At 49.2% G+C, this 24992-nt stretch overlaps 1 protein-coding gene across 1 annotated transcript in view; it reads right to left on the bottom strand.

The window, feature by feature from the left end:
• The window catches only part of LOC147665215 (arf-GAP domain and FG repeat-containing protein 1-like), a gene marked incomplete at its 5' end in the record, with an annotated part of 303816 nt that extends 280686 nt beyond the window's left edge, over positions 1-23130 (bottom strand). Inside the window, one exon of the mRNA XM_086949669.1 lies at positions 23059-23130. Coding sequence (XP_086805795.1) covers positions 23059-23130 — 72 coding nt within the window. The remainder of the gene's footprint in view (positions 1-23058) is intronic.
• Between the last annotated feature and the right edge of the window lie 1862 nt (positions 23131-24992).

Below are 24992 nucleotides of genomic sequence, written 5' to 3'. Positions count from 1 at the left end.
GAGAGCAAAATCCAGACCATACAGGACTGGGCTCCTCCAACTACCCAGACACAAGTCAGAGCCTTCTTGGGCCTGACTGGGTATTACAGAAAATTTGTAAAGAACTATGGGTCCATTGTGACACCATTAAATGACTTGACATCCAAGAAGATGCCCAAAAAGGTTCAGTGGACAGTTAGCGGTCAAAAGGCATTTGATGACCTGAAGAAGGCCATGTGCTCTGCACCTATCCTGAAGAGTCCGGACTACTCCAAACAGTTCATTGTACAGATAGATGCTTCTGAGTTGGGGGTGGGAGCTGTGCTTTCACAACTGAATACAGATGGTCAAGACCAGCCCATTGCTTTTATTAGCAGAAGGCTGACCCCCAGGGAGAAACGTTGGTCAGCTATTGAGAGGGAGGCCTTTGCTGTGGTTTGGGCCCTGAAGAAGTTGAGGCCATACTTGTTTGGAGCTCACTTCCTAATTCAGACAGACCATAAGCCCCTCTTATGGCTAAATCAGATGAAGGGTGAAAACCCCAAACTACTCAAGTGGTCCATTTCCCTACAGGGGATGGACTTTACAGTGGGGCACCGCCCAGGGACTGACCATGGTAATGCAGATGGTCTCTCCAGGTACTTCCACTTAGAACATGAAGACTTATCTGGTCAAGGTTAAGTTTAATGTCCCTGCGTTGGGGGGGGGGGGGGGGGGGGGGTTGTGTAGGAGAGTAGGGTCTGCTATCCTATGGTCACCCCAATTTTTGCTTCACTGGTTTTCGACTTACTGAGGCTGTGGACCTGCTAATCAGATCCCCAGCCTGCTGTTCTCTCTCTAAATTCACATACATGTACTATAGGTACATAACCCGATTGGAACTGGACCCCTTGTCAGCCACTGTACCATGCACTATAGGTGCTCAGGGCATAGGTGCCACCAAGGCCTACCAGGGGCTGAAGCATAGCTTTTGCCACCCCTGGCTGGTTCTTAAATTGACACAACTGGCTGATCACTCAGCTGGGGCAAGTGGGTGTAATCACCCATTGCTTAGATATAGTATACCTATAACTAAACCTATATCTGGACACATATAAACCTGTGAGCCACTCCTATGGCAGGCCTTATCAATCCTGGAGGCAGAGTGCGTGGTTTAATGTGAGATGGAGCTCTAGCATGAGCTGAGCCTGTCTGCAGCTGTCGGGAACATCTCCCTAAGCTGTTCCGGGATAATGCCATACCATATACTATTAAGTGCATTATAATCCTTGCGGTTATATAGCAACTTTGGTTTGGCTTTATCAAAACATGTCGTGTAAGGTGTCATACGATTTGGAATACTATCCCCTCGACAGTCCTGTCGACGGGGATAGCATTCCACCCCTCTAGAGGGAGAAGACATGTTACTTTACTGAAACGCGGTAGATTTTTAAAAGAGCCTCAGATCCACAAAATGGATGCTTCTGCCACAGACACGAGTCTGACCTCCTGCTGCTGACCGAAACTCAGCAGAGGAGGCCTGGACAAAGGCTTTTCTGTCGCAGGGAGGCGTTACACCACCCCAGACAGGAGATAGTGGATTGTAGCAGGGAGGTTTGAAAGAAACCAGACACTGCCTGGGGAGCACAAGGCTTCCCCTTGCATAATCCGGCCAAACCGGTTCTGGGGCAGACCAGCCCCAGTCCCAGCGCGGCCTGGATCAAAGGGAAAGGGGTGTATCCACCCCCTTCCTGGGTCCCACCCATAGGAGGGGACCTAGCAGGTAATCCAGCCCCCTAGATTGGTATAAGAATGGGAGCAGTGCCAACGACCTCAGATTATCCTGATGAAACTTTTGAAACGAAACTCTGGACCCTTCGACATCCTACTCGACGTAGAAGACTGAAGAATCTCCCTTGTGGTCAAGGAGTGACCACCCTGTGCAAACAGGCACCATCCAGCACCTCGACGTCAGCTTTGTTGCAGTTCCCGCCGGAACTCGAGCGACAGATCGACGAGATCAAGTTTGCCTGCCTTCTTACAGCCCGATCCACAGTCCCTGCAGAGCTGAGACCCTTGGAGGCGACCGGAAGCGTGGGGCACGCCATCTTGAAAAGACCACGAGACGCTGACCGTGCAGCCCACAAGTGACCCTCGAAGCTGTACACCGGGGTTTGAGAAGCCCCAGCCCTGAGCCACTTTTGCACTGAAGCTCACCCCTCCACACTCGACGAGTGCTGCGTGGGGCCCTTCTGCTTTCCTTGGCTCAACGCGTTGGCCCGGTCACTTGCCAGCTGGCTTGTGGTCCCTGTGCCGATGAAAACCGAAATACGACTTGTGATTCTGGTTGCTCCAGACTTGCACCCGCTCCTCTGAAAAGGAGCACCCGCTCTGACCCTCCTGGTCCTAGTGAGAAGCAATCTTCCAATCCCGCATGGATTGCTCTTGCCAAGTGTTGTTTGCTCCGATCTTGAACCAGACAGCGCCGACGGTGAGAGCCTGCGTGGGACAGCTCGTGACCCGCTCCTGGACGTCGCAGATGCCCCAGAGCCCACGTGGCAGCGGAGAGAAGCTCCTCGACAACCACCTGATTGCGCCCGACATTGCCTGGTTCCGTCCTGGTTCCACCATGGTCACTGCTGAGTAACCCAGACTCTGTCCCCTCTGCTTTCAGGTACTTTACGACTCTGATCCACCCTTGGATCACACCGGACACTTCTCCTTCACGTCGCCTGCAGCATATTCAGCTTCAAGCACCAACAACCTGCGTGACGAAACCCGACGCCACTTCGACCCTATGCACCCGCTTCCTGTGGGTGAGGTAACTCAGCAACGCCGGTGTTCCCACACTGGTACACACCTCTATGGTCTGTGTCTAAAGTGTTGTCCTTCTAGGTTCAGCGGAAGTATCCTTAAACTCTATTTGTATAACTTTTACGCACCATTGACTTTGCATTGGTGCATGCGTGTGCTTTAAGCGCTGCAACCGAATCCCGCGGGCTTTTCCCGACTTCAGCATTGCTTGTCCCGACTGCTCCCAGCGATTCCCTAGGCCCTAGGCCTAACCACTGTTCGATTGGTATCTCTTATACCACTTTCTTAATATATGATTTGAGTGGCCACCCGCCCTCATCCATAATTGTGCAACTTTCATATGTAATACTGTGCTTTTGATTTAACGCTTGTGCCCCTTTGCTCATGAAGAGTACTGGGGATTATTTTAGTAATAAACACATATATTTTTATAATATATACTTGTGTGGTGTCCTTTCATTTGATATTACAGGATTGTGATTGGTAAAACAGCTCGCTTAACACGACCTCTTGAGTTTAGCCTTTAAGGCTGCTTAGTCCATGCTACCACTAGGATAGCTTGTCTAATAAGGTTGACTTACAACCAGACACCATAAGGGATTGTTTGGACTGATACAAGGTGGTTCCAGAATTGGAAACATCATATATCAGGCCAACTTCTCACAGTGTGTGTGAGCCCGGCTGAAACAGTTTCAAGGACACACACACAGCCACACGGAGTACTTTACAGGTCTTTAAAAGACCTTCTACTTTTAATGAGCTTTTGATGTTTTTCACACCTCGGTGTGAATTAGGCCTCCGTCATGAGCACCCTTGATCAGCCCAACGCCAGGAATTGCATGCCCCTGACAGAATCTGCGACCCCCTTCCAAGGACTCCACGACCCCCCTGGGGGGTCACGCCCCACAGATTGAAGACCTCTGTCTTACATTCATAAAATAAGCTGTAATTTAAGGGGAGGAAGAACTTATAGTTTCTTACCTGTCAGTATAGTTTTGCAACTTGAAGACTTTCTGGATTCACTATGCCGTGCATTCTTCCGCCATCTAGTGGTTGGGTCAGAATTGTAGCATTTCTTATCTCTTTTTTTTTTCGTGGCCCAGGTGGGCGTAGAAAAAACACCATTTGGTGTCCTTCGTGACGTTAAAGTGAAGTTATAATTCTGTGTCAACATTAGTTAAAAGCAAATATTAAAAAGCAAAAGAAATTCTGAAATTCACTATGTTAGACCTGGCATCTTTGGCTTGGTGTCTCCCTATCTTTTTGCCTCTACCTCCTGTATTTTTAGGTCTCGCCTGTCGATGCGCATGCGCATCGAGCAAGCGAGACTATAGGGGCTCATCAACTCTTTATCTAACTGCAAGGAATCGTGGCGATTCCTTGCAGTGCCCGTGACTTTTAAGGTCAATGCGCATGCGCATTAAGCTTATGCGCATGCGCATTGACCTTAAAAGTCACGGGCGCGTGCACGTCCGTGTTTGTTTACCCTTGCCTACTCTCTCTCTCCCCTCTCCGCCCCCGTTCCGCCCCCTCCCCTTCCCGCCGTGTCGCATTTCTCCTCCCCCCTCCCCTCTCTTCCCTAAGGCTTGTTTGTTTATTTTACCCGCCGTGTCTCTGCTGCTTCCCCCTGTCCTGTCTCTCCTCCTCTCTCTCTCTATACCCTCCCCCTCCTCCCCACCACTCCCATCAAGTCCCTCTGGCCCTTCCCTCCTCCCCGGACCCCTCCTCCCCTGCCCCCTCCACCCTTTCTTGTTTTTATCCTGTCAGTTGTCGTAAAGTCACGCCGTCATTTTCGTAGGTCTCCTTTGCATCAGTGTTTAGCGCTTCATTCCCTCGAGGACACATCGAATCGCATGCTCTGCAATAGTCTTCTTTACCTCTATATTAAAACTATCGCCGCATGTGAGACGAACTCGTCAAGGTTATTGAATTAGTTCAGTCATATCTAGCGGAGCAAGATGCCTCAGTTGCCTCATGGCGCTAGAGACAGAACTGTAACAGAGGGGCGACGCGCTATGGAATTCTTTTTATACTTGAGCCTCAATTATGTATGAGCCCATAGACGGCACAATTTCACGTGTATTTGTGTTCACTGAAATCCACCCCCCCCCCCTCCCATACTGGGATTTGTGTATAATAAACATGCATTTTTTTCCATAACCACACTTTGCCTGTGATTGTTGCTTACACCGCTCCCCGGTTATGTTCCGGGGGGGGGAGCTGTCTAATGCTTTTCAGCCCCCAGTGAACACAAAGGGCGTCCCATTCCTTCCCTTACTGCAGACGCTCCCTCGTGCTGCTCCTGGCTCCCTCCCTGCCGCCCAGTGGTCCTGCTCCGGGGGTCTGGTGGGCGGGGTGTCTTTGTCCAGGCGGCAGCAGGGCCGGACTCCCTGTGAATTAAAGAAACAGCCCCCGGGTCCTGTTTCCCACACTGGCGTGATTCACACTCCCATCAAGTCCCTCTGGCCCTTCCCTCCTCCCCGGACCCCTCCTCCCCTGCCCCCTCCACCCTTTCTTGTTTTTATCCTGTCAGTTGTCGTAAAGTCACGCCGTCATTTTCGTAGGTCTGCTTTGCATCAGTGTTTAGCGCTTCATTCCCTCGAGGACACATCGAATCGCATGTCACGCCGTCATTTTCGTAGGTCTGCTTTGCATCAGTGTTTAGCGCTTCATTCCCTCGAGGACACATCGAATCGCATGCTCTGCAATAGTCTTCTTTACCTCTATATTAAAACTATCGCCGCATGTGAGACGAACTCGTCAAGGTTATTGAATTAGTTCAGTCATATCTAGCGGAGCAAGATGCCTCAGTTGCCTCATGGCGCTAGAGACAGAACTGTAACAGAGGGGCGACGCGCTATGGAATTCTTTTTATACTTGAGCCTCAATTATGTATGAGCCCATAGACGGCACAATTTCACGTGTATTTGTGTTCACTGAAATCCACCCCCCCCCTCCCATCCTGGGATTTGTGTATAATAAACATGCATTTTTTTCCATAACCACACTTTGCCTGTGATTGTTGCTTACACCGCTCCCCGGTTATGTTCCGGGGGGGGGGAGCTGTCTAATGCTTTTCAGCCCCCAGTGAACACAAAGGGCGTCCCATTCCTTCCCTTACTGCAGACGCTCCCTCGTGCTGCTCCTGGCTCCCTCCCTGCCGCCCAGTGGTCCTGCTCCGGGGGTCTGGTGGGCGGTGTGTCTTTGTCCAGGCGGCAGCAGGGCCGGACTCCCTGTGAATGAAAGAAACAGCCCCCGGGTCCTGTTTCCCACACTGGCGTGATTCATTCAAGCCCTGATTGGAACCACATTGGGAGCAGCCGTAGATAACATGTCGGCGCTGGCCGTGCTCGGGCGCAGCCGGTCTGCCCTGGAAACCTCTTCCTGCACAGGATGGTTGTTGCTTTTATTGTTCAGAGACGTGTTGAGTGTTGTCGTCGGAGGCGGCGCGCGCTGTTGCTTGGTGCTGAATGTGGCTGATTTGGAGCGCAGATAAACTCTCTTCACTTGAACGCAGACCTGGACACCAAACGTCAACAAGGCTGGCCACTCCCACCTCTCTCCCTCCAACATGTGCCTGCCTAGGACCAATGTGGAAGCGAAATACCAAAGAGGGACCCGCAGAGTTACTCAAAGCTTCCAGCTTACCGGAAGCCATAACCTGCATTACTACCAGGCTCTCTCACTTATTCAACCAACTGCACACCCTCACTCACCCTCAGTCACCCTCAACCCCTCACTCACACTCAACACCTCACCCTCAACACCTCATCCACCCTCACCCTCAGTTACCCTGAACATCAATCACCCTCAACTCCTCACTCACCCTCAACACCTCACTCACCCTCAACACCTGACTCACCATCACTCACACTCATCCTCACTCACACTCAACACCTCACCCTCACTGACACTCACTCACACTCAATCACTCTCACCTTCACTCAACCGCAACGCCTCACACTCAACGCCTCACCCTCAAATGCTCACTCACCCTCACTCTCACTCATCCTCACTCAGCCTCAACACCACACACTCACTCACCCTTAACATCTCACCCTCACTCACTCACCCTCAACACCTCACCCGCAACTACTCACTCACCCTCACTCTCACTCATCCTCACTCAACAACCCTCAACTTCACTCACCCTCAACGCCTCACCCAACACCTCACCTTCAATCACCATCAACATCTCACCCTCACTCACCCACAAAACATCAGCCTCAACACCTCACCCTCAATCACTCACCCTCAAACATTCACCCATACTCACCCTCCCTCACCCTCAATTCCTCACCCACACCCTCAACACTTCACCCTAAACACCTCACTCATCCTCAACGCCTCCCCCTCCCCCTCACTCACCCTCACTCACCCTCAACACCTCACCATCACTAACACTCAACACCTCACCCTCACTAACTCTCAATCCCACAATCACCCTTCCCCTCACTCACCCTCAATACCTCACCCTCACTAACACTAAAACACTCAATCACCCTCACTCTTACTCTCACTCACACTCTACACCTCAGCCTCACGCTCAATGACACACCCTCAAGACCTCACCCTCACCCCCTCAACACCTCACCCCCTCAACATCACTCGCCCTCACCCTCAAACACTCACCCTCAACACCTCACACCCTCACCCTCAAATCCTCACCCTCAACACCTCAACCTCACTCACTCTCAACACCTCACCCTCACTCACTCACCCTCAACACCTCACCCTCACTCACTCACCCTCAATAACACTCAACACCTCACCCTCAACACCTCACCCTCAACACCTCACCCTCAACACCTCACCCTCAACACCTCACCCTCAACACCTCACCCTCAACACCTCACCCTCAACACCTCACCCTCAACACCTAACCCTCAACACCTAACCCTCAACACCTCACCCACAACACCTCACCCTCACTCACTCTGACTCACCCTCACCCTCCCTCACCCTCACTCATCCTCACTCACAATAACTCACACTCACTCACCCTCACTCACCCTCACTCACCCTCACTCACCCTCAACCCCACACTCACCCTCACTCATCCTCACTCATCCTCAACACCTCACCCTCACCCTCATCCACCCTCAACCCCTCACCCTAACTCACAATAACACTCTCACCCTCACCCTCACTCACTCTCACTCACACTCACCCTCAACACCTCACTCACCCTCAACACCTCACTCAAACTCAACTCCTCACTCACCCCCACCCTCACTCACCCTCAACCCCTCACCCTCACACAGTGCAATAGGTCTCGCAGGATTTTTAGTTAAAGCTTTTACATTTGCTTATTGCTTTTTTGATTTGTAATTCTTTTGCATTGCCTACAAAAAAATAAAATGCAAAAGATTTACAACAAAAAACCTATTAACAATTCTAAAAGCACTAACTCTAATGCTGCGAGACCTATTGCATTTCTAATGCTTGTTGATGATGTGCTGGATTTCGTTTTTGCTGGTTTAGATGTTTTGGGCACTTTGCCACTGCTGTTCAGTGTCAAAGTGCAAATGCTCCCTGTGTAAATTGATATTGTGATTGGTTATCCATGATTGGCATATTTGTGTCACCAAAAAGTCCCTAGTAAAGTGCACTAAGTGTGCCAGGGCTGGTGATAACAAATGCTACTAGTGGGCCTGCAGCACTGATTGTACCACCCACATGAGTAGCCCTGAAATGGTGTCTCAGGCCTGCCACCGCAGTGCCTGTGTGCAGTCTGAACTGCCATGTCCTCCCGGTCAAGGTCCCCACTGGCCAGGCCTAACCCTTCCCTTTCTGTACACATTGATCACCCCTATGGAAGGCCCAAGGTACCCCCTTGGGCAGGGTGCAGTGCAGGTGAAAGGTAGAGCATGTACTTGTGCAGGTTACATGCTCTGGTAGTGAATTACAGCCATTTTCGTTTTTCACTATGCTAAGGCTATCTTGCTCCATAGGCTATCATGGGGGATGCTGGCTACATTGGCTACCAGCTTATCTTCCCATCGGAGCAAGATAGGATTGAAAGTCTGGTATCCCTGAACTCAGAATTTAAGAACACATTGTCACAAGGGGGGCCAGTTCGGAAGCGAGAAGAGAAACGTTAAGACGAGAGCTATACCAGTCTCACCTCTCTCCCCACAGCAACCTGAAAATTGGAACCGGGCAGAAACAGCGCTCTTCCGCCTGGACGACGAAGCTGGTCCCTGTTTCTTTAACTGGGACGAATTTGGGGAAGTCCCTGGCCCCGGGGACGTCACTGATTCAGACCCACCAAAATCCGGAAGTGAGGACAGGGAGGTGTGTCCTACAGACAAAGGAGAAAGCAAGCGTGGAAAAGTTGCCGAGCTGGATGAGAGGAGACTGCTGGAGGAGGAAACGAGCGGAGAAATTCCCTGTCGACCTGCGACGGAGCCAGGAGGCCAACGATACAGCGCATCGCCCAGCCACACGTTAAGAGACACGTGGCTCAACCAGGTACGGGCATGCATCTCGGGTTGGGCTGGGAGGAAGGATTTCAAACTCACGTAACTATACCGGCGATAACCCCAGTCACTCCCCTTTCCCGAGCACTACCGGCACGGAGCACCGACCTGCTTGTGTACATATTGTTTGGTATTGGGCACCGTGTGACTCCTCACTACCCTTCCGTACCGCTATATATAGTGGGTACCCTGACTGAAACCAAGTCTGTTGTCTTTTGTTGTTTTTTTACTCCGGACAGGCAACTGGCCCCGGGAGCACCCTGGAGTGCAAGAGAAGAGGAAAACCACTTCTGAGATGGCGCCTATCCCCCAACAAGGAACAAGAAGCGACCCTACCTTATTACAGACAGAGCCCTAGGCGAAAGAGACCGTTAAAACCAATAAAAACTAGGTTAAAACCTCTTAAAGTCTCCGAGAGATCCTCTAGCCCACTCACACACATCTTTTAGGAAAGGTTGTTTTTAAATCCTGTGTTTGAGAACAGCACTTTTAGAAAGTTGCTGTTCTCTTGTCTGACCCTTCTGTGTGCCTTGGCCGGTTTGTGAATTGGCTGTCTGGTTTGAGAGTGACAAGGGCTGGGAGCCCTCAGGAGGCTGGCTGGGTCAGCCCTAGGCTGAATGACTGCATCTTGAGTAGTGGGAAGGGATAGCACCTGGGTCTGAATAGGGCTGTGCCTGCCTTCCACAATGCTGGCTCCACCTCCTGCTGGGCGGCTGATGACCCTGCCCCTCTCCCTGAAAGGAAAGGAGAGGCCAGGAAAATAAAATGCTCAAGGAACACCCAGAACTGGTTCAGACCGGGCTCAGAGCCCAACTGCACAAAAGGGATAACAGACTTTGAGGGGTATAAGTACAGGACCCCAGACAACAGAAAATTAGATCATCCTGGAAACAAGAAGGAGAAAGCTGGAAGACTGAAGAAGGACTGCCCTGCTGTGTGATGCTGGACTGACCTGCAGTTGCTTTGCTGCCTAGGAGAGTGGAAGGACTTTGTTGTTGCTTTGTCCCCTGGCTTGAAGGAATTTCCAAGGGCATGTGGTAAGCTGGCTCCCTGTCTTGAAGTCCCAGGAACAAAAGGACTTCACCCCCAGCTTCCCTGAGCTCTGCTGAGAGAGCTCTGTCCTTCCTAGAGTGCTTGGGGCAGTTGTGGTGCCTCTGCAAGAGGTACCTGTGTTGGGAAGCTGGAATCCAAGATTTGAGAGACTCTGCTACAGAACATTTATTGCATCGCTCGATTGTGGAGCGCATCATTGTCAGTGCGAGGAATTTCCCGCTGCCGCGAAGGAGAAGATCGTCGCAGTGCCTGTTGCGGCTGCCAGAGACGTTGCACCCTTGGCTAGCGGGAAAAATATCATTGCTGCGAGTATCGTCGCAGAGCATGTCATCACTGGGGGAGATCGTCGCACAGCCGCTTTGCGAAGCTGTTTCACGTCGCTGCGAACATCGTGGCAGAGCCATGGCTTTGAGGGGCCACGAGAGGAGAAGATCGTCGCTAATCCCCGGAGATCGTCGCATCGTGCCTTTGCGAGAGGAAACTTCCTACGGAACCTACGCACCGGAATCCATACAAGTCATCGCCTTCCTCCCCATAAAGACCGGATTTGTCGCAACACGTCTGCTGCTGCAGCGGGGCTGTCGCTAACGCCTCCCGAGGGTCTCAGGAGTAACACATCGCTTGTTTTCTACAGCTACAGCTTCTGTGCTTGGAACTTTTTATCGCAAACAAAGGTACTGTGGCTAAAACGTGACGCAACTGTGGATCATTTTATCGCTAACATTCAGAACACTTTGCAACCATATTCTTGAACAGTGTATGTTGGCTTTTTGTTGTTTTGGTCTTGTATAGTTTAGATTAAATACCTTTATTTTTCTAAACTGTTGTGGAGTCAGTTTGTGGTGATTTTACTGTGTTACTGTGAGTGTTGGTACAAATACTTTACACATTGCCTTTGATAAGCCTGACTGCTTGTGCCAAGCTATCAAGGGGGTGAGCAGAGGTTATCTAAAGAGTGTTTCCTCCGTACCATGACTGGAAGCAAGGGTCCCTATTTGGACAGTGGCACTTACCTCTGCCAACTAGAGACCCCAAGGTTCTAACACACTAGTTCTATCTTACTGAGCTAACTATAACTTGCACCCCCACCATGCACTATATATGAGCTCACACAGTACATCACTCATGTTGATGACTGATGACATCAAAGATCATGGTCACACAATGCTATAGGATTTGTGGACTTGAACTAACTCAACACGCTGCAGCTATGGGCAATTTTCTATTCGGCTTAATGGAATTATCTTCTTAAAGAGTTCAAGAGACTGGCTACTTTAAGTCAAGGGGTTGACCGGTATACATCTGCCACTGTAAAGACACCTTCTGTCAGGCACAGTGGACAATACTCTGTAGTTTGGTAAATACACTACACAGATTTCTAAGATGGGCATAATGGCATATAATCTTTCAGCCATGCCTACAACAGCATTGCGAGCTGCATCAACTCTAAGTGGGACACCCCCACATTCTACATTATTCATGAATCTATAATGCCTCAACATCATAAGTGAAGTTCTGGAAGTATGCATGCACAGCTTATAGAATTTGTCTATATCACTATACTACAACTATATAACATGGCACACACTGGTGGTTACTGTATTGTCAAAAGTAGATTTGGATACTCTCACCGGTTTATTTAGAACAAGCTTTGTCTTTAAGCCACAATCTACTTTCATACATACCCCTGCAATTCACATCAGGAGGACTCAGCCTTTACCTTGTAACATGGAGTTAACATGGAGTACTTTTCCAAACCAAACGTTAGTGATTTATTAACAGTGCTCCATATTACTTTTAAATGCAGAACTCCACTAGCCTCCAACGCTTATTTTATTTCCGTGCCATTGCCCATATGTTCACACTCAGTGAGTCTATGTTGTATATGGCTATGACATCAATGATTTCAGCAGTGATGTTATTCATTTGAGATGTCATAAGGTCTGTAATATGTGAGATCATAAGCAGTTCTTGGCAGGGATGCAAGTATTAGTTAGCTCAATAAACTATAGCTGTTGAATTCAGAGGGTTTGAGGTTAAAAACAATAGCTTTTACCTTATTTCAACATTCAACTATAACGTCACTTTAACCTTTGTTTATTGAGTGCATTTTTAACAGGTTTTTTTCAATGCAAGCTAAGATCTTATTAGCAAACCTCACAATATCACTTTAACCCTTTTTTTCCAGTGAGAAGGTATCTTTGGTGGTAGTTCTAAAGTATTAGGTGGAGCACTATACAACACCACCAACACTCTAATACTGCTCACCTCAAATGTCTGTTTTTCTAGCAGAGTTTTTAAGTATAGGATTAGCATTGTGCCATACATGCTGGGCTAGAAAAGTTACAAAGTTCCTTTAATAATACAATACATTGAATTACTAAAACTTCACACCTACGCTCAGAAATGTAAACCTCTGGTTTCATGCCTGCATTAACATCTCAATGCTTATCTACTTCAGCCTGCTCTTCCGGTAAAGGATTTAAATTCCATTGAGCAAAATGGCTTTCAGGAGTGCCTAAAGTGTGTCTTGAATGTAAAATGTTACAGCTCTAGTTGTTCATTAGAACTCTGTGGTGATCCTGCAGTTCAATACTAGGGAGTTAACTGACATACTGCGGTACCTCCTTGCCTTCAACCATGAATATCATATAATCCAGATAAATTGTTATTCAGATGCCTCTAACCCTGAGAATTACTGTATCCAGTGAAAGGTGCTTGGTTAAGAGACAAGGAGGCAACAAGAGACCACTTAATACCCTAGTGAATTTCCAAGAATGCCTCAGCATGCAAACTGAAGAAATATGAAATGAGGACGGCACATCTGAATTGTTAAGTAAAAGTACTCTTCAAATCCCTACTCGAATGCCATTGCCCTCAAGATATTATTTAACAGATGGTCCACCATTACAAAATAGCTTATGAGAAAACCCGACTCAAATATCTCAGGTGTATTACAGGCAGCAGGTTACTGAGCCCTTTTTCACATGAGAAGCAGATAGCTCAGGAACCCCATGGTAAAAGAAAAAAAAATGACAATCACTCCTTTCTCTGCCACTTTGTTCACTTCTCCATCCAACAACTTGAACTCCTCCCACAAATAACTGAGTGAGAAGCGAAAAGACTGGTTTGTCTCAGACATCTTAAAATTACAGCTTGAAATCCTCAAATATGTGAAGCTTTCATCTGGCCAGATTTCCCACCATTTGTCTTGAAACTGAGAATCCCTGCCTACCAGAGGGGATGGAGGTGTATTGATACTCAACTGAAGTGACTGAAGTCAGACCCTCCAGGATTTCACGGTTTGCCGCGAAATCTGCACTTTTGTAATAATGCCACGATTTTTACAAAAGTGCCCGCAAAATCGGCACTTTTTCAAAAATGTAGCGATTTTTTCAAAAGGGCCAGCGAAATTGAAGAAATGCAAAGGTTAAAGTTGTACAGTTCTACTGTACTATGGTAATTGTAATTCTTCACTTGCCTGCATGGATGTTACAATATTACAAGCAGTGAAAAAATGTGTTTTCTCATCAGGGACACAAAGCGCTTTAAAACTCATAAATGAAGAGGATAGCACCTAATAGGTAAAGGAAGAGGGAAGAAAGCAAGAGGGGAAATGCGTGTACCAATCTGCAAACTATGACATATCCCGCTGTGAACAATATATCAAAGAAACAAATCCATAGTTATGAGATTTTCTCTACATATAATTGCTGGATATGTTAGTTCAGCTAAAAGAAGCTGTTTCACGACTCAATTCATCTCTCTTTTTGTTTATTTGCTGACAGACAAAGCAGCATTATTAGCAGTGAAGCAGTTAGTAGCAGCTGTACCACATGGCTGCCATATTTTTAAAGTAAAAAAAAGAATTCCCTCCTCCCAGCATTACATGAGATTGTGCCCTCTCATTACCCGCTGATGAATACGTGGTAATTTACCTCTCACCATGACGCAGCCTTCAGCGTCACCCCGGGTTGCTTGATCTTCCCCAAACTGCCACCCATTGTCTGCAAATGTTAATTAATGTCATACATAGATGTGTGAATTGACTAACAGCCACCCTTCCAGCTTTTTGCCAGTCTCAGATACTTTGTTTGATGCCTATGGCAGGGAAGAAAGCCTTGCTACAAATCGGTCACCTGTGAAACCAAATTAAAGTCGGAGCATAAGGGAAACCATGGCCTGTGGCTGGATGAAATGCTCTCAACTCGACAAACTTTGCTGAAAACTAAAGCCTGGTACATGTAGCTTTAACAGTTTGCTTTTTCCTAGGCTGTGTAAGTATCTACATCATTGATCTTTCTGTTAATAATATTATCCCTGTATGAACTGGAAATGGCCCTACACAGAGATTACTGATCATAGAGTATGGCCTTCAACATGGGCATGGACTGTGGTGTGCCCACAATCCCAACCTCATTACCCATTGGGAACAGCAAAATCAGTTTTCAAACGGCTTAGCATTCTGCTATTCCTGTGCCCCAAATCCTTCTACATAACATGCTGGGAACTGTGGTAGGTATTCTTTTCATAAGCACTTGCTGGACATGAGTCTGTTGTGTATGTGGCACAGCATGTGATTATGCACTTTGACTAATATCATTGCCCCAGAACTTTGTGGCCATAGAGCTTGGCCTGCTCAACACGTACAGTCGAACAAGTTACTTACCTTCGGTAACGATATATCTGTAAGAAACAGTAGTTAGTATTAGATTCCTTACCTTAGAATATCCCCAGGCGTCAGTCTGGATCCGGAAAATTTTGCGTAGCAGTACCCCTGCGCGTCGGTAGGCGTCTGCAGGCGTCCCCTGCGGCTCCGCGTCCGTCGTGCGCCGTGATGACGTCGCTGGAGTATATAGACGCCGCCTCCGCGCGCTGACGTCAGTTCTTTGTACACAGCTTTTCCGCGCCAGAACACACAGAGCCATGTGAGAACCAACACTGGTGCCATTTGAAACTAGGGCCCTGAAAGGGATGTCCTTAACCCTAGGTATCAGTTCGCAGAACGGGGAGGACGGGTGGGGCGGTAAGTAATCTAATACTAACTACTGTTTCTTACAGATATATCGTTACCGAAGGTAAGTAACTTCTTCATCTGAAAGAAACAGGTTAGTATTAGATTCCTTACCTTAGAATAGATACCCCAGCAATACCAACCCCGGTGGTGGGTCTGCGAACCAATACAATCCTACAACAGAAAGTCCTGGAGGACCGAACGGCCAAAGAAGCCATCCCTTCGGACTTGACTGTCCAGGCAGTAGTGCCTCGCAAAGGTGTGCAGCGAGGCCCACGTAGCCGCCTGGCAAATGTCCTGCAAGGGGACGCCCCAGCCCAGGGCAGTAGTAGCCGCCGTGGCCCGAGTGGAATGGGCCCTCAGCCCAACAGGAGGCTCCTTCCGAGCCAAAGAGTAGCATGCTTTGATGCAGAGAACGACCCATCGAGAGATGGTCCGTTTATGGACCGACCGTCCCTTCTTCGCAGCCACGTAGCCAACAAACAGTTGGTCATCCACCCGGAACTGGCGTGTGCGATCCATATAAAATGAGAGCGCACGTTTTGGGTCCAGACGATGGAGCCGCTCTTCATCCTTTGAAGGATGCGGAGGCTGATGGACTGCCCGATGTGAAAAGCAGAGACAACTTTGGGCAGGAAAGAAGGTCTAGTTCTCAGAACCACCTTGTCTGGATGAATGGACAGGTAGGGAGGTTTGACAGAAAGAGCCTGGAGCTCACTCACTCTCCTGGCAGAGGTGATGGCAACCAGGAAAGCCGTCTTTAAAGTCAGGAGACGGAGAGGACAGGAATGAAGTGGCTCAAAGGGAGCACACATCAAAAAAGTCAGAACTAGGTTCAAGTCCCACTGAGGCATCACAAACGCAACAGGCGGATACATGTGTGTGATGCCCTTCAAGAATCTCGTTACAACAGGAGACTTGAACAAAGAAGGCTGATCAGGAAGCCTTAGAAAGGCTGAAAGGGCCGAAAGGTAGCCCTTGATAGTGCCCAGAGCAGAGCCCTGCTGGGCAAGAGAGAGAAGAAAAAGAAGAACCTCGGAAAGAGGGGCAGAAAGAGGGTCCACAGCCTTTGCTGTGCACCATGCCACAAATCTGTTCCACCGACAGGCGTATACCGACTTTGTGGAGGGACGCCTGGCTGCCAGAATCACATCACAGACTTCAGGAGGCAAATCAAATGGCCTCAACTGTCGCCGCTCAATCTCCAAGCATGGAGGTGGAGACTGGATAGGTTCGGGTGGAGGACCGTCCCCTGCTGCTGCGACAGAAGGTCCTCCTGAAGGGGCAGGCGGATCGGGGGACCGACTGACATGCTGAGTAGCTCGGGATACCAGTACCTTCGAGCCCAGTCCGGAGCCACAAGGATAACTTGGGCCCAGTCGCGCCTGATCTTCTTCAGCACTCTGGGCAGAAGTGGTATAGGCGGAAAGGCGTATAACAGACCGCAACTCCACTCGCGCCGAAAGGCGTCGCCGTGCGAGTGCCGTCTTGGAAACTCCAACGCGTAGAACTGATGACATTGCGCGTTCTCTTCTGTGGCGAATAGATCTAACCAAGGCTCTCCCCATTGCAGAAAGAGGCCTTGCGCCACGTCCGAGTTCAGACGCCATTCGTGATCCATCGAGCACCGACGGCTGAGTTTGTCCGCCCTGGCGTTCAGAGAACCTGCCAGGTGTTGAACCGTCAGAGTCACGCCCTGACGTTCCAGCCATTGCCAGAGACGCAGAGCCTCCTGGCAAAGGGTCCACGACCCCACCCCGCCCTGCTTGTTGCAGTACCACATGGCGGTGGTGTTGTCCGTGAACACCTGCACTACACTCCCGTTGACAAAGGGGAGGAATGCCTTCAGTGCAAGACGAATCGCCCGTAGCTCCAACAGGTTTATATGGAGCCAGGACTCCGCAGGAGACCAGATGCCTCTGATCTCCGCCTCTCCCAAGTGGCCTCCCCAGCCCTGGAGGGACGCATCCGTCACGACAACGTGCTCTGGTTGGGGAAGGGAGAGGGATCTGCCTCTGACCCAATCGCGGTCCGTAAGCCACCACTGCAGTTGTCTCGCAGTGCCCTCCGAGATCAAGACGTGGTCGGACAAGTTGCCCTGATGCTGGGCCCACTGAAACTTCAGGTCCCACTGCAGAGCCCGCATCCGCCACCGGGCGTGATGCACCAGAAGGATGCAGGAAGCCATCAGCCCCAGCAGCCGCAGCGTCAACCTGACCGAAACCCGGGATAGCGACTGAAAGATGGGAATCAAAGCCTGTATATCCCGGACCCGCCGTTCGGGAGGATAAACCCGAAACTGCGCCGAGTCTAGAACCGCTCTGATGAAAAGGAGCTTTTGAGAGGGACACAGGTGTGATTTCGGCACATTGATGGAGAACCCCAGCTCGTGCAAGAGGTCTGCCGTCATCTGAAAGTGGTGGACGACTGTCTGGGGCGAGCCCGCCTTCAACAACCAGTCGTCTAGGTAGGGGAAGACTGAAACCCCTAACCTGCGCAGATGGGCTGCGACCACCGCCATCATCTTTGTGAACACCCGTGGGGCGCTGGTAAGGCCGAAGGGGAGCACGATAAACAAAGTGCTCCTGGCCTACCGTGAACCGCAGGTAACGCCGGTGGGCCGGCAGGACGGGGATGTGAAAATACGCATCCTGCAAGTCCAACGCTACCATCCAGTCTTGCGGGTCTAGAGCAGCCAAGACCTGAGCTAATGTCAACATCTTGAACTTCTCCTTCCGGAGGAAGCCGTTGACGTTCCGTAGATCCAAGATAGGACGTAGTCCCCCTTTGTCCTTCTTGGGCACCAGAAAGTAGTGGGAATAGCAACCACGCCCTACTTCTGGCCCAGGAACGCGCTCGATGGCCCCCTTGGCCAAGAGGGCCGTAACTTCCTCCTGCAGAAGTGTAAAGTGGTCCCCCGACACACGGTGGTTCTGCGGTGGCATGGCTGGAGGATTGGTCTCGAAGGGGAGGGAGTAGCCCCTTCGGACGAGTTGCAGCACCCACCTGTCCGATGTGATTGCGCGCCAGCTGGCGTGGTGATGGCGAACCCTGCCACCCACTGGCGTCACATGGGCCTGAAAGCACGGACTAGGAGGATTTGGAGGCTGATGCTGCGGGGGAGGTGTGGCCTGACCCCGCCATTGACCCCGACCGCCTCCACGGCGGTTTCCACGGCCGCCACCGCGTTCATAAGATTGTTGCGGAGCGTGGCTGGCAGCACGTGTGGGGACGCCCCTTCCTTGGCCACGAAAGAAGCGAAACGAACCCGTTTGCTGGCGCTGGGTCGAGAGACCCAAGGACTTGGCCGTGACCCTGGAGTCCTTGAAGCGCTCCAGCGCGTGGTCCGCCTTGTCACCAAACAGGCGACAGCCATCAAACGGCATGTCCATCAAGGCATTCTGGACATCTGCCGAAAAGTTGGCGGATCTCAGCCAGGCGTGGCGACGAATCGCCACCGTCGTGGACATCGCTCTGCCCAGCGAGTCGGTCGTATCAAGACCACACCGTATGGAATATTTTGCTGCGTCTCGGCCCTCAGCCACAGCCTTGCCGAGCTTAGCCTGCAACTCCATGGGGCATTCTGGCAGCAGTTCCGCGACCGTATCCCACACAGAGTGGGTGTAGCGGCCCAAGAGGCAAGCGGTGTTGCAAGACCGCAGTCCCAAACACAGGGACGAGAAGAACTTCTTGCCATACTGGTCGTACCTCTTAGATTCCCGGTCGGGCGGGGCCGACGGGAATGCGGTCTGGGAAGTCGAGGCCTGGATCACCAGACTCTCAGGGGTGGGATGGGTGGACAGGAACTTGGGGTCGTCCGGGCACGGACGGTGGCGTCTGGCCACGTTCCTATCAACAGGCGAACCTGAAGAGGGCCTGGACCACGTGCCCAAAAGAACGTCCGACAAGGCTTCGTTAAACGGCAGCAGTGGCTCCTGTGGGCACGACTGCGGTTTGAAGACCTCAGTGAGGATGTTAGGCCTCACGGCCGCGACGGGGAGCTCAAGGTGTAAGGCCTTGGCAGCCCTCCCTCATCAACACCACTGAATAAGCAGCCCCCTCCTCCGATGCCACGGTAGGAGGCGAGACAAAGCCAGGGTTAGGAGAGTCGTCCAGACCACTGGCATCACCCAAATCACCTGTCCAGTCCACGTCGTACTGGCACTCACGTGACAGAGGGTCCTCAGACCCCTCCCAACCCTCTCCGTACTCTAAATCATCTCCATATTCGGAGTCAACAATGTAGACCGGCTCCTCGGGGTTCACAGGCCCCATCGGCGTCGAGCCCGGCGTCGAGCGACGCCGGTCCGACTCTGTGTCTGGATTCGGGGAGGGCATGGGGACGACGCCGTCCGGAGCCGGCACCGGAGAACCGGCGCCGCGCGGGGACGGCGTCGGGGGTAACCCCGATCGAATCGGCGCCGGAGAGGCCGGTAGACCAGCCGGCGTCGACCCCGAAGGCCCCTGCGGCGCCGGGGTCGGAGCCGTCGGCGGCACCGGGGCCGGAACACCCGATGGCGTCGAGGCAGGGACACCCGAACCGCTAGGGCCCCCGGACGGTATCACTGGGCACGAAGGCGCCGTAGGCCCAGTCGGAGGAGTGAGCGCCCTCATGGCCATGAGGAACGCCTCAATCTCCTCGGGCGTCGCGCCTAGCCCAGGGACCGGAGGGTATGGAGCAGGCCGCGCCGGCGACTCTCGCGGAGTCGCGGGGGTGGGGTCACCCGAACCCCCGGCCGCGTCGGGGGGAGTCGGAGGTACGATGACGCCCCGACTTCTTGTGCTTCCTACCTGAGGAACCAGACGAATGGTGACGACTTCCGGAGCGCTCGGCACGGCTCCGCGACCGCTCCCTCGAACGCTCCCTGGACCTCCGGCCGGACCGGGACCGCTCTCGACGCGGGGCCGACACCCGGAGCTCGAGCAGCTTGCGGGACCGCTACCGTCTAGCCTTATTTGTCAAGGCCCGGCAATCGACGCAGGCGTCCACGTCGTGGTCGGGGCCCAGGCACCGGAGGCAGAGTCGGTGATGGTCAGTGACCGACATTGTGCGGTCACAACCGTCACAATTCTTGTAACCGGGCATCCTACAGGCACCAAAAAGTATAAAGAAGTTTACAAAACTTGGTCAAAAGACCGGAGTACTGCTCTTCGGATCTGCGCTTACTGGCGCGGAAAAAAGAAGAACTGACGTCAGCGCGCGGAGGCGGCGTCTATATACTCCAGCGACGTCATCACGGCGCACGACGCCGACGATGGACGCGGAGCCGCAGGGGACGCCTGCAGACGACGCCTACCGACGCGCAGGGGTACTGCTACGCAAAAGTTTCCGGATCCAGACTGACGCCTGGGGATATTCTAAGGTAAGGAATCTAATACTAACCTGTTTCTTTCAGATAGGACATTCTCTGTCTTTTATCACAATTCAATTCAATTTAGCTTTGTTCTATTTTTTACCAAAACATAAAAGAAATAAAGTACAATTTCTAAAATAGCAGCATAAAAAAGCAACTATGGCAGCGATAATGAGAAAACGATTAAACAACTTACTAAAATAAACACAGTGGGATACTAGCAATCAAGCAAATAAAGGGCAACATGGCCAATGATTCAAGGCCCATGATCCCCGAAAACTGGATTGCATAAAGTGCCCTCTAAATAGGGACAGCGTATAAATCAGGATTAAAAAATAAGGAAAAAAATAATTAAACCATGCTCAAGTAACACAAAATATATAAGGTCCAGACTGACCATGACTCATACTTTGAATAAACTGTTGGTCCCATGACATATCCCGCCATCAGTTTTTTTTTCTATTTTGTCCGGAATTCCAAGAAAGGAAGATAAGGCAGCTGCGCGTATTGTGTGGATGGCATGCAGGTACTAGAGACTTCAAGAACTAAATTTTTTCTCCTGAGGTATTACCTCTGAATTACCTCTGTTTGACATTGGTATACTTATTAAAAACACAACCTATTGTTTTATCACATGGATAATATACATTACATTTGGTGAATCAGATAGCATTACTAGGTTACAGAGGAGACTCAAAGAAGATCAAATGAGCAAAATTACTCTTGCAGGTCAAAAAATGTTGGCCGATACGTATAGTAAGAATCTTAAAAGTACTAAAGCAAATTATGCACAATTGTGTCAGCTAAATTGGTTAAAGAAATTGATCTGATCATATCATATATAAACAAAAATGCAGCAACTACAGATTTGTGCAAGTGAGGAGGAGGAGGAACAATGGGAAACAATACAAAATTTACTGTCAACAATTCATATGATGCCTTTTGCCATATGTAAATGGTACAAACACAAAATATAGTAACTCAAAGGAAACAAAACTCTTCGGATTCACCAATACACCCTTCAAAATGAGGGGTCTTAGACACAAATAGAAAGAATCAGGGAGTATGTAGAAGAACTCTGTACTTCTGAAATTACCTTAAGATAAATTTCAACTCTGAATTAAAGAATCACTTCTATAACTGAAATCTATGATCAATCAGTTTTGGTAATGGGTGGCAGAGTCAATTAGGTCCTGGGACTTGAGCAATTTCTGCTCAGCTGCTTTTTTGTTTAAGTTGAGCATAAACTTAAATTACTCAAAGGTAGAGTCTTGAACAAGGTGCAGTAACAGTCTAACTTATGTTACAATATGAAATCTATAACTTGCAAGGATAGTATCAGTCTGCCATCATTGGCACACTTTCTAGCTGTGGAACTCAATATATTGGACATCGAAGCCTTGCTCTTCAAGGACACTGCCATCACTGCAAATGACTGAACTATAGGGTAGGGTTCCCAGACCTGGAGAGGGGGGGTGGGAGGGGGGCTGGATCCACCGGATGAACTCACTCTGTGTAGCACGCTAGTGGCAGTGAAGAGGGGGAGCTAGTGCACTCCCTGTAAAAGTGGTGAAGGAGCTTCCAAGAAGGATCACTTTGTGAGTAGCGCATTGGGCAAAGGATGGATGAACGGGCTCTAGTCAGCCTGAGGAGAAGTTGGCCACCCCAAGTGTAGCTAGATCTAAAATAGTCACTTATGCATTGCAAAGAAAGCACTCTACAGGAGGCGGGATGATACACAAAACAGCCAATACAATGAGGTGGAAGATGTATACTCCTACAGGGTGGCGCCATAGACAACTCTATATATATATATTTTAAAGAATGAGTACCAAAAGATCTGCCAACAGCTAGAGTAGACCTGAAATTAAAATAAATTGGAGTTCAAGAGTAAGGCTACTCATGGAAGCTAAGCGACAGCTAACCTTGTAGTTTAATGCAAGTCAGCACTGTAAAAGAATACAAAATAAAGCATGAAATGAGTTGTAAAAAGAAAATAAATGAATAAAATGATACATCAAGCGCTTGCAAAAATGCGAGTAGACGACTAGGCATCATGTTGAGGCAAAAAAGTCTTAAATAGTGGCGGGCATGGCAGTCATCCATGTTATTCTATTTACACAGCTTGCTGACTCACTAACACAAATGCCAGAATTCCCTCTCCCTCCTAAAGGACTAAACCTCTTCCACACATATGCAGCTTGGTGTTTAACAATTAGAGAAGGAAAATGATCTTATGGAAATAAACAAATGAAAGAGGTGATGAAAATGTATGACAGTTGCAAAAAATGCCCACTACTAAATTTTCACCAACTTAACAAATCAGATGGCTACAACGTACAAGCAAAAGCCAAAATTTCAACACAAGAGAAAACAAACTTACTTTGTGCAGCCTGGCGTGACAATGCCGCAGTGAAATCGCCAATGCTGCAGCTGGATGAAAGCGTTCTGAACGCTGGACAGCCAGAAATAGTGTGAGGATTAAGTTAACAGAAAAGAAAATGCAAAGAAATGTAAAGAAAAAGTAGTAAAGATGGCAAAATGTTCAAACAGAAAGGACAAAGGTAGACAGCACAAGTCAGCAAAGAAAACAGGTGAAGACAAAGTATATACTCACTTGTAACGGTGGGCTCTCTAAAGCAAATATTCTCTCCTTGGGATTTTCAAAAAGGTTATGAAGTTTGATATCATTAGATCGTTCTAAAACTGGATTTCTATACCAAATAAACCCAGCACAGCGACATCAAAGCACACAACCAAGGCATGTAAGCAACTGCATTTACCAGATTGCTAAGAAGCGAACTGTGCTAGGAGGTGAAGCAGTGTGCTCCCACCCCTTTCTGTTTAAATAGGCTCCCTTGAGCCATTGAGCTGACGAGCTTGTGGAGATACACATGCGCGCCAGTGAGAGGTACTGAGACCTGTAGGGATTGTGGCAGCCTACTCAGCAACCACAGAAGAATCTTTTTTTATCTCTACTGATGACGGATGAAATCCAGAAACACGTGTCGAGATGTACAGCACTAACCTGCACCAACTTTGGTGGTACACTCTAGTTTAATTTCAAGTAAGTATGTATTACGAACTGCATTTGCCAGAATGCTAAGGGGCAAACTGTGCTGGGAGTTGAAGCATTGTGCTCCCACCCCTTTCCATGTAAAGATCTCATCTGTGCAAACATACTAATTGTCCTGTTCATGTCACTGACTCACACCATACACAAACAATCAATCATGTCCTTCAAAATATAATTCACCAAGTAAGCAAAGTTTAGCAATGTTTGTAAACTATGAAGAATTAGAGATCGCTTAAGGCACCAGCACTAAATCAACTGAACACATAACAACGAATATCAAACATACATGCAATACAGCAGAGATAAGTCTTAAAGTTACCAACCTACACTCAAGAGAACTTCCCACCACGAGATGGCACACATTGACATCGAACAGAAACTAATAACACAGAACTCTATAACAGACCTTCTTCATACTCAACACTACCGATCATCAAAAAACATCACATAACATCATCATGCGACTGGCAATGAGATGTCTATTAATTCAGAAGATGTGTATGCAACTGGTGAAGATCTGTGTATGTACTCCGATTTAAAACAAAGATCCACAGCTCTACGAATAAGCAGCAGTCTGGTATACAACGAGAGCAACCAGAAAAATAAAATACCTCCACTTTTAACCCTGTTACAAAAGGCATTAAATGAGTGAGGCAAGCTTCCCTGAGGAAATCCTGAAAGCACTACAATCAAATTCTGCCTACTGTACCTGCATTATCAGTGAATTTGCCCATCCATCAATCTTTGTCCTTTCTCACCTTCATCCTCCTTTCTCTTCATAAATCCATAATTTCCATCGAGGCTATCCACCCATCCATCCATCCATCATTACTTTTATCCATCTATCCTCTGGATCTATTTACCTTCCTTCGTGCTATCACAAGAGGGGGGGCGGAAAGGTTGAGAAACTCCATCTGAGGTGGGTAGCTGCTAGTAGACAGGACAGAGAAATTATTAAGCCAACCCTGAGGGAGCTGGTCACTATTCAAACTTTTAAAGGCGCAGAGCCAAATCTTTTTTATCTAAACAATGGTTGGGAAAGGGTACTCCTGACAAAATGTTGCATTGGGACTATCAGATGTCATCTCTGTTTTCCCACAGGTAAATTAAAGTCCATCCTTCTCAGTCCATGTAATGAATGAACCTTGGCTTACTTTATTTTTTTCTGTAGATATTCTTGTTAAGACGTAAACATCTAGTACCAATTCTTAAAACCTGTAGTTTTTCCCAATATAAGCCTG

The sequence above is a fragment of the Lissotriton vulgaris genome, unplaced genomic scaffold, assembly GCF_964263255.1.
Source record: "Lissotriton vulgaris unplaced genomic scaffold, aLisVul1.2 SCAFFOLD_827, whole genome shotgun sequence".
Classification (NCBI taxonomy): Eukaryota; Metazoa; Chordata; class Amphibia; order Caudata; family Salamandridae; genus Lissotriton; species Lissotriton vulgaris.
Note: the sequence above shows the minus strand (reverse complement) of the source record. Positions and strands in the feature narration are given on the sequence as shown.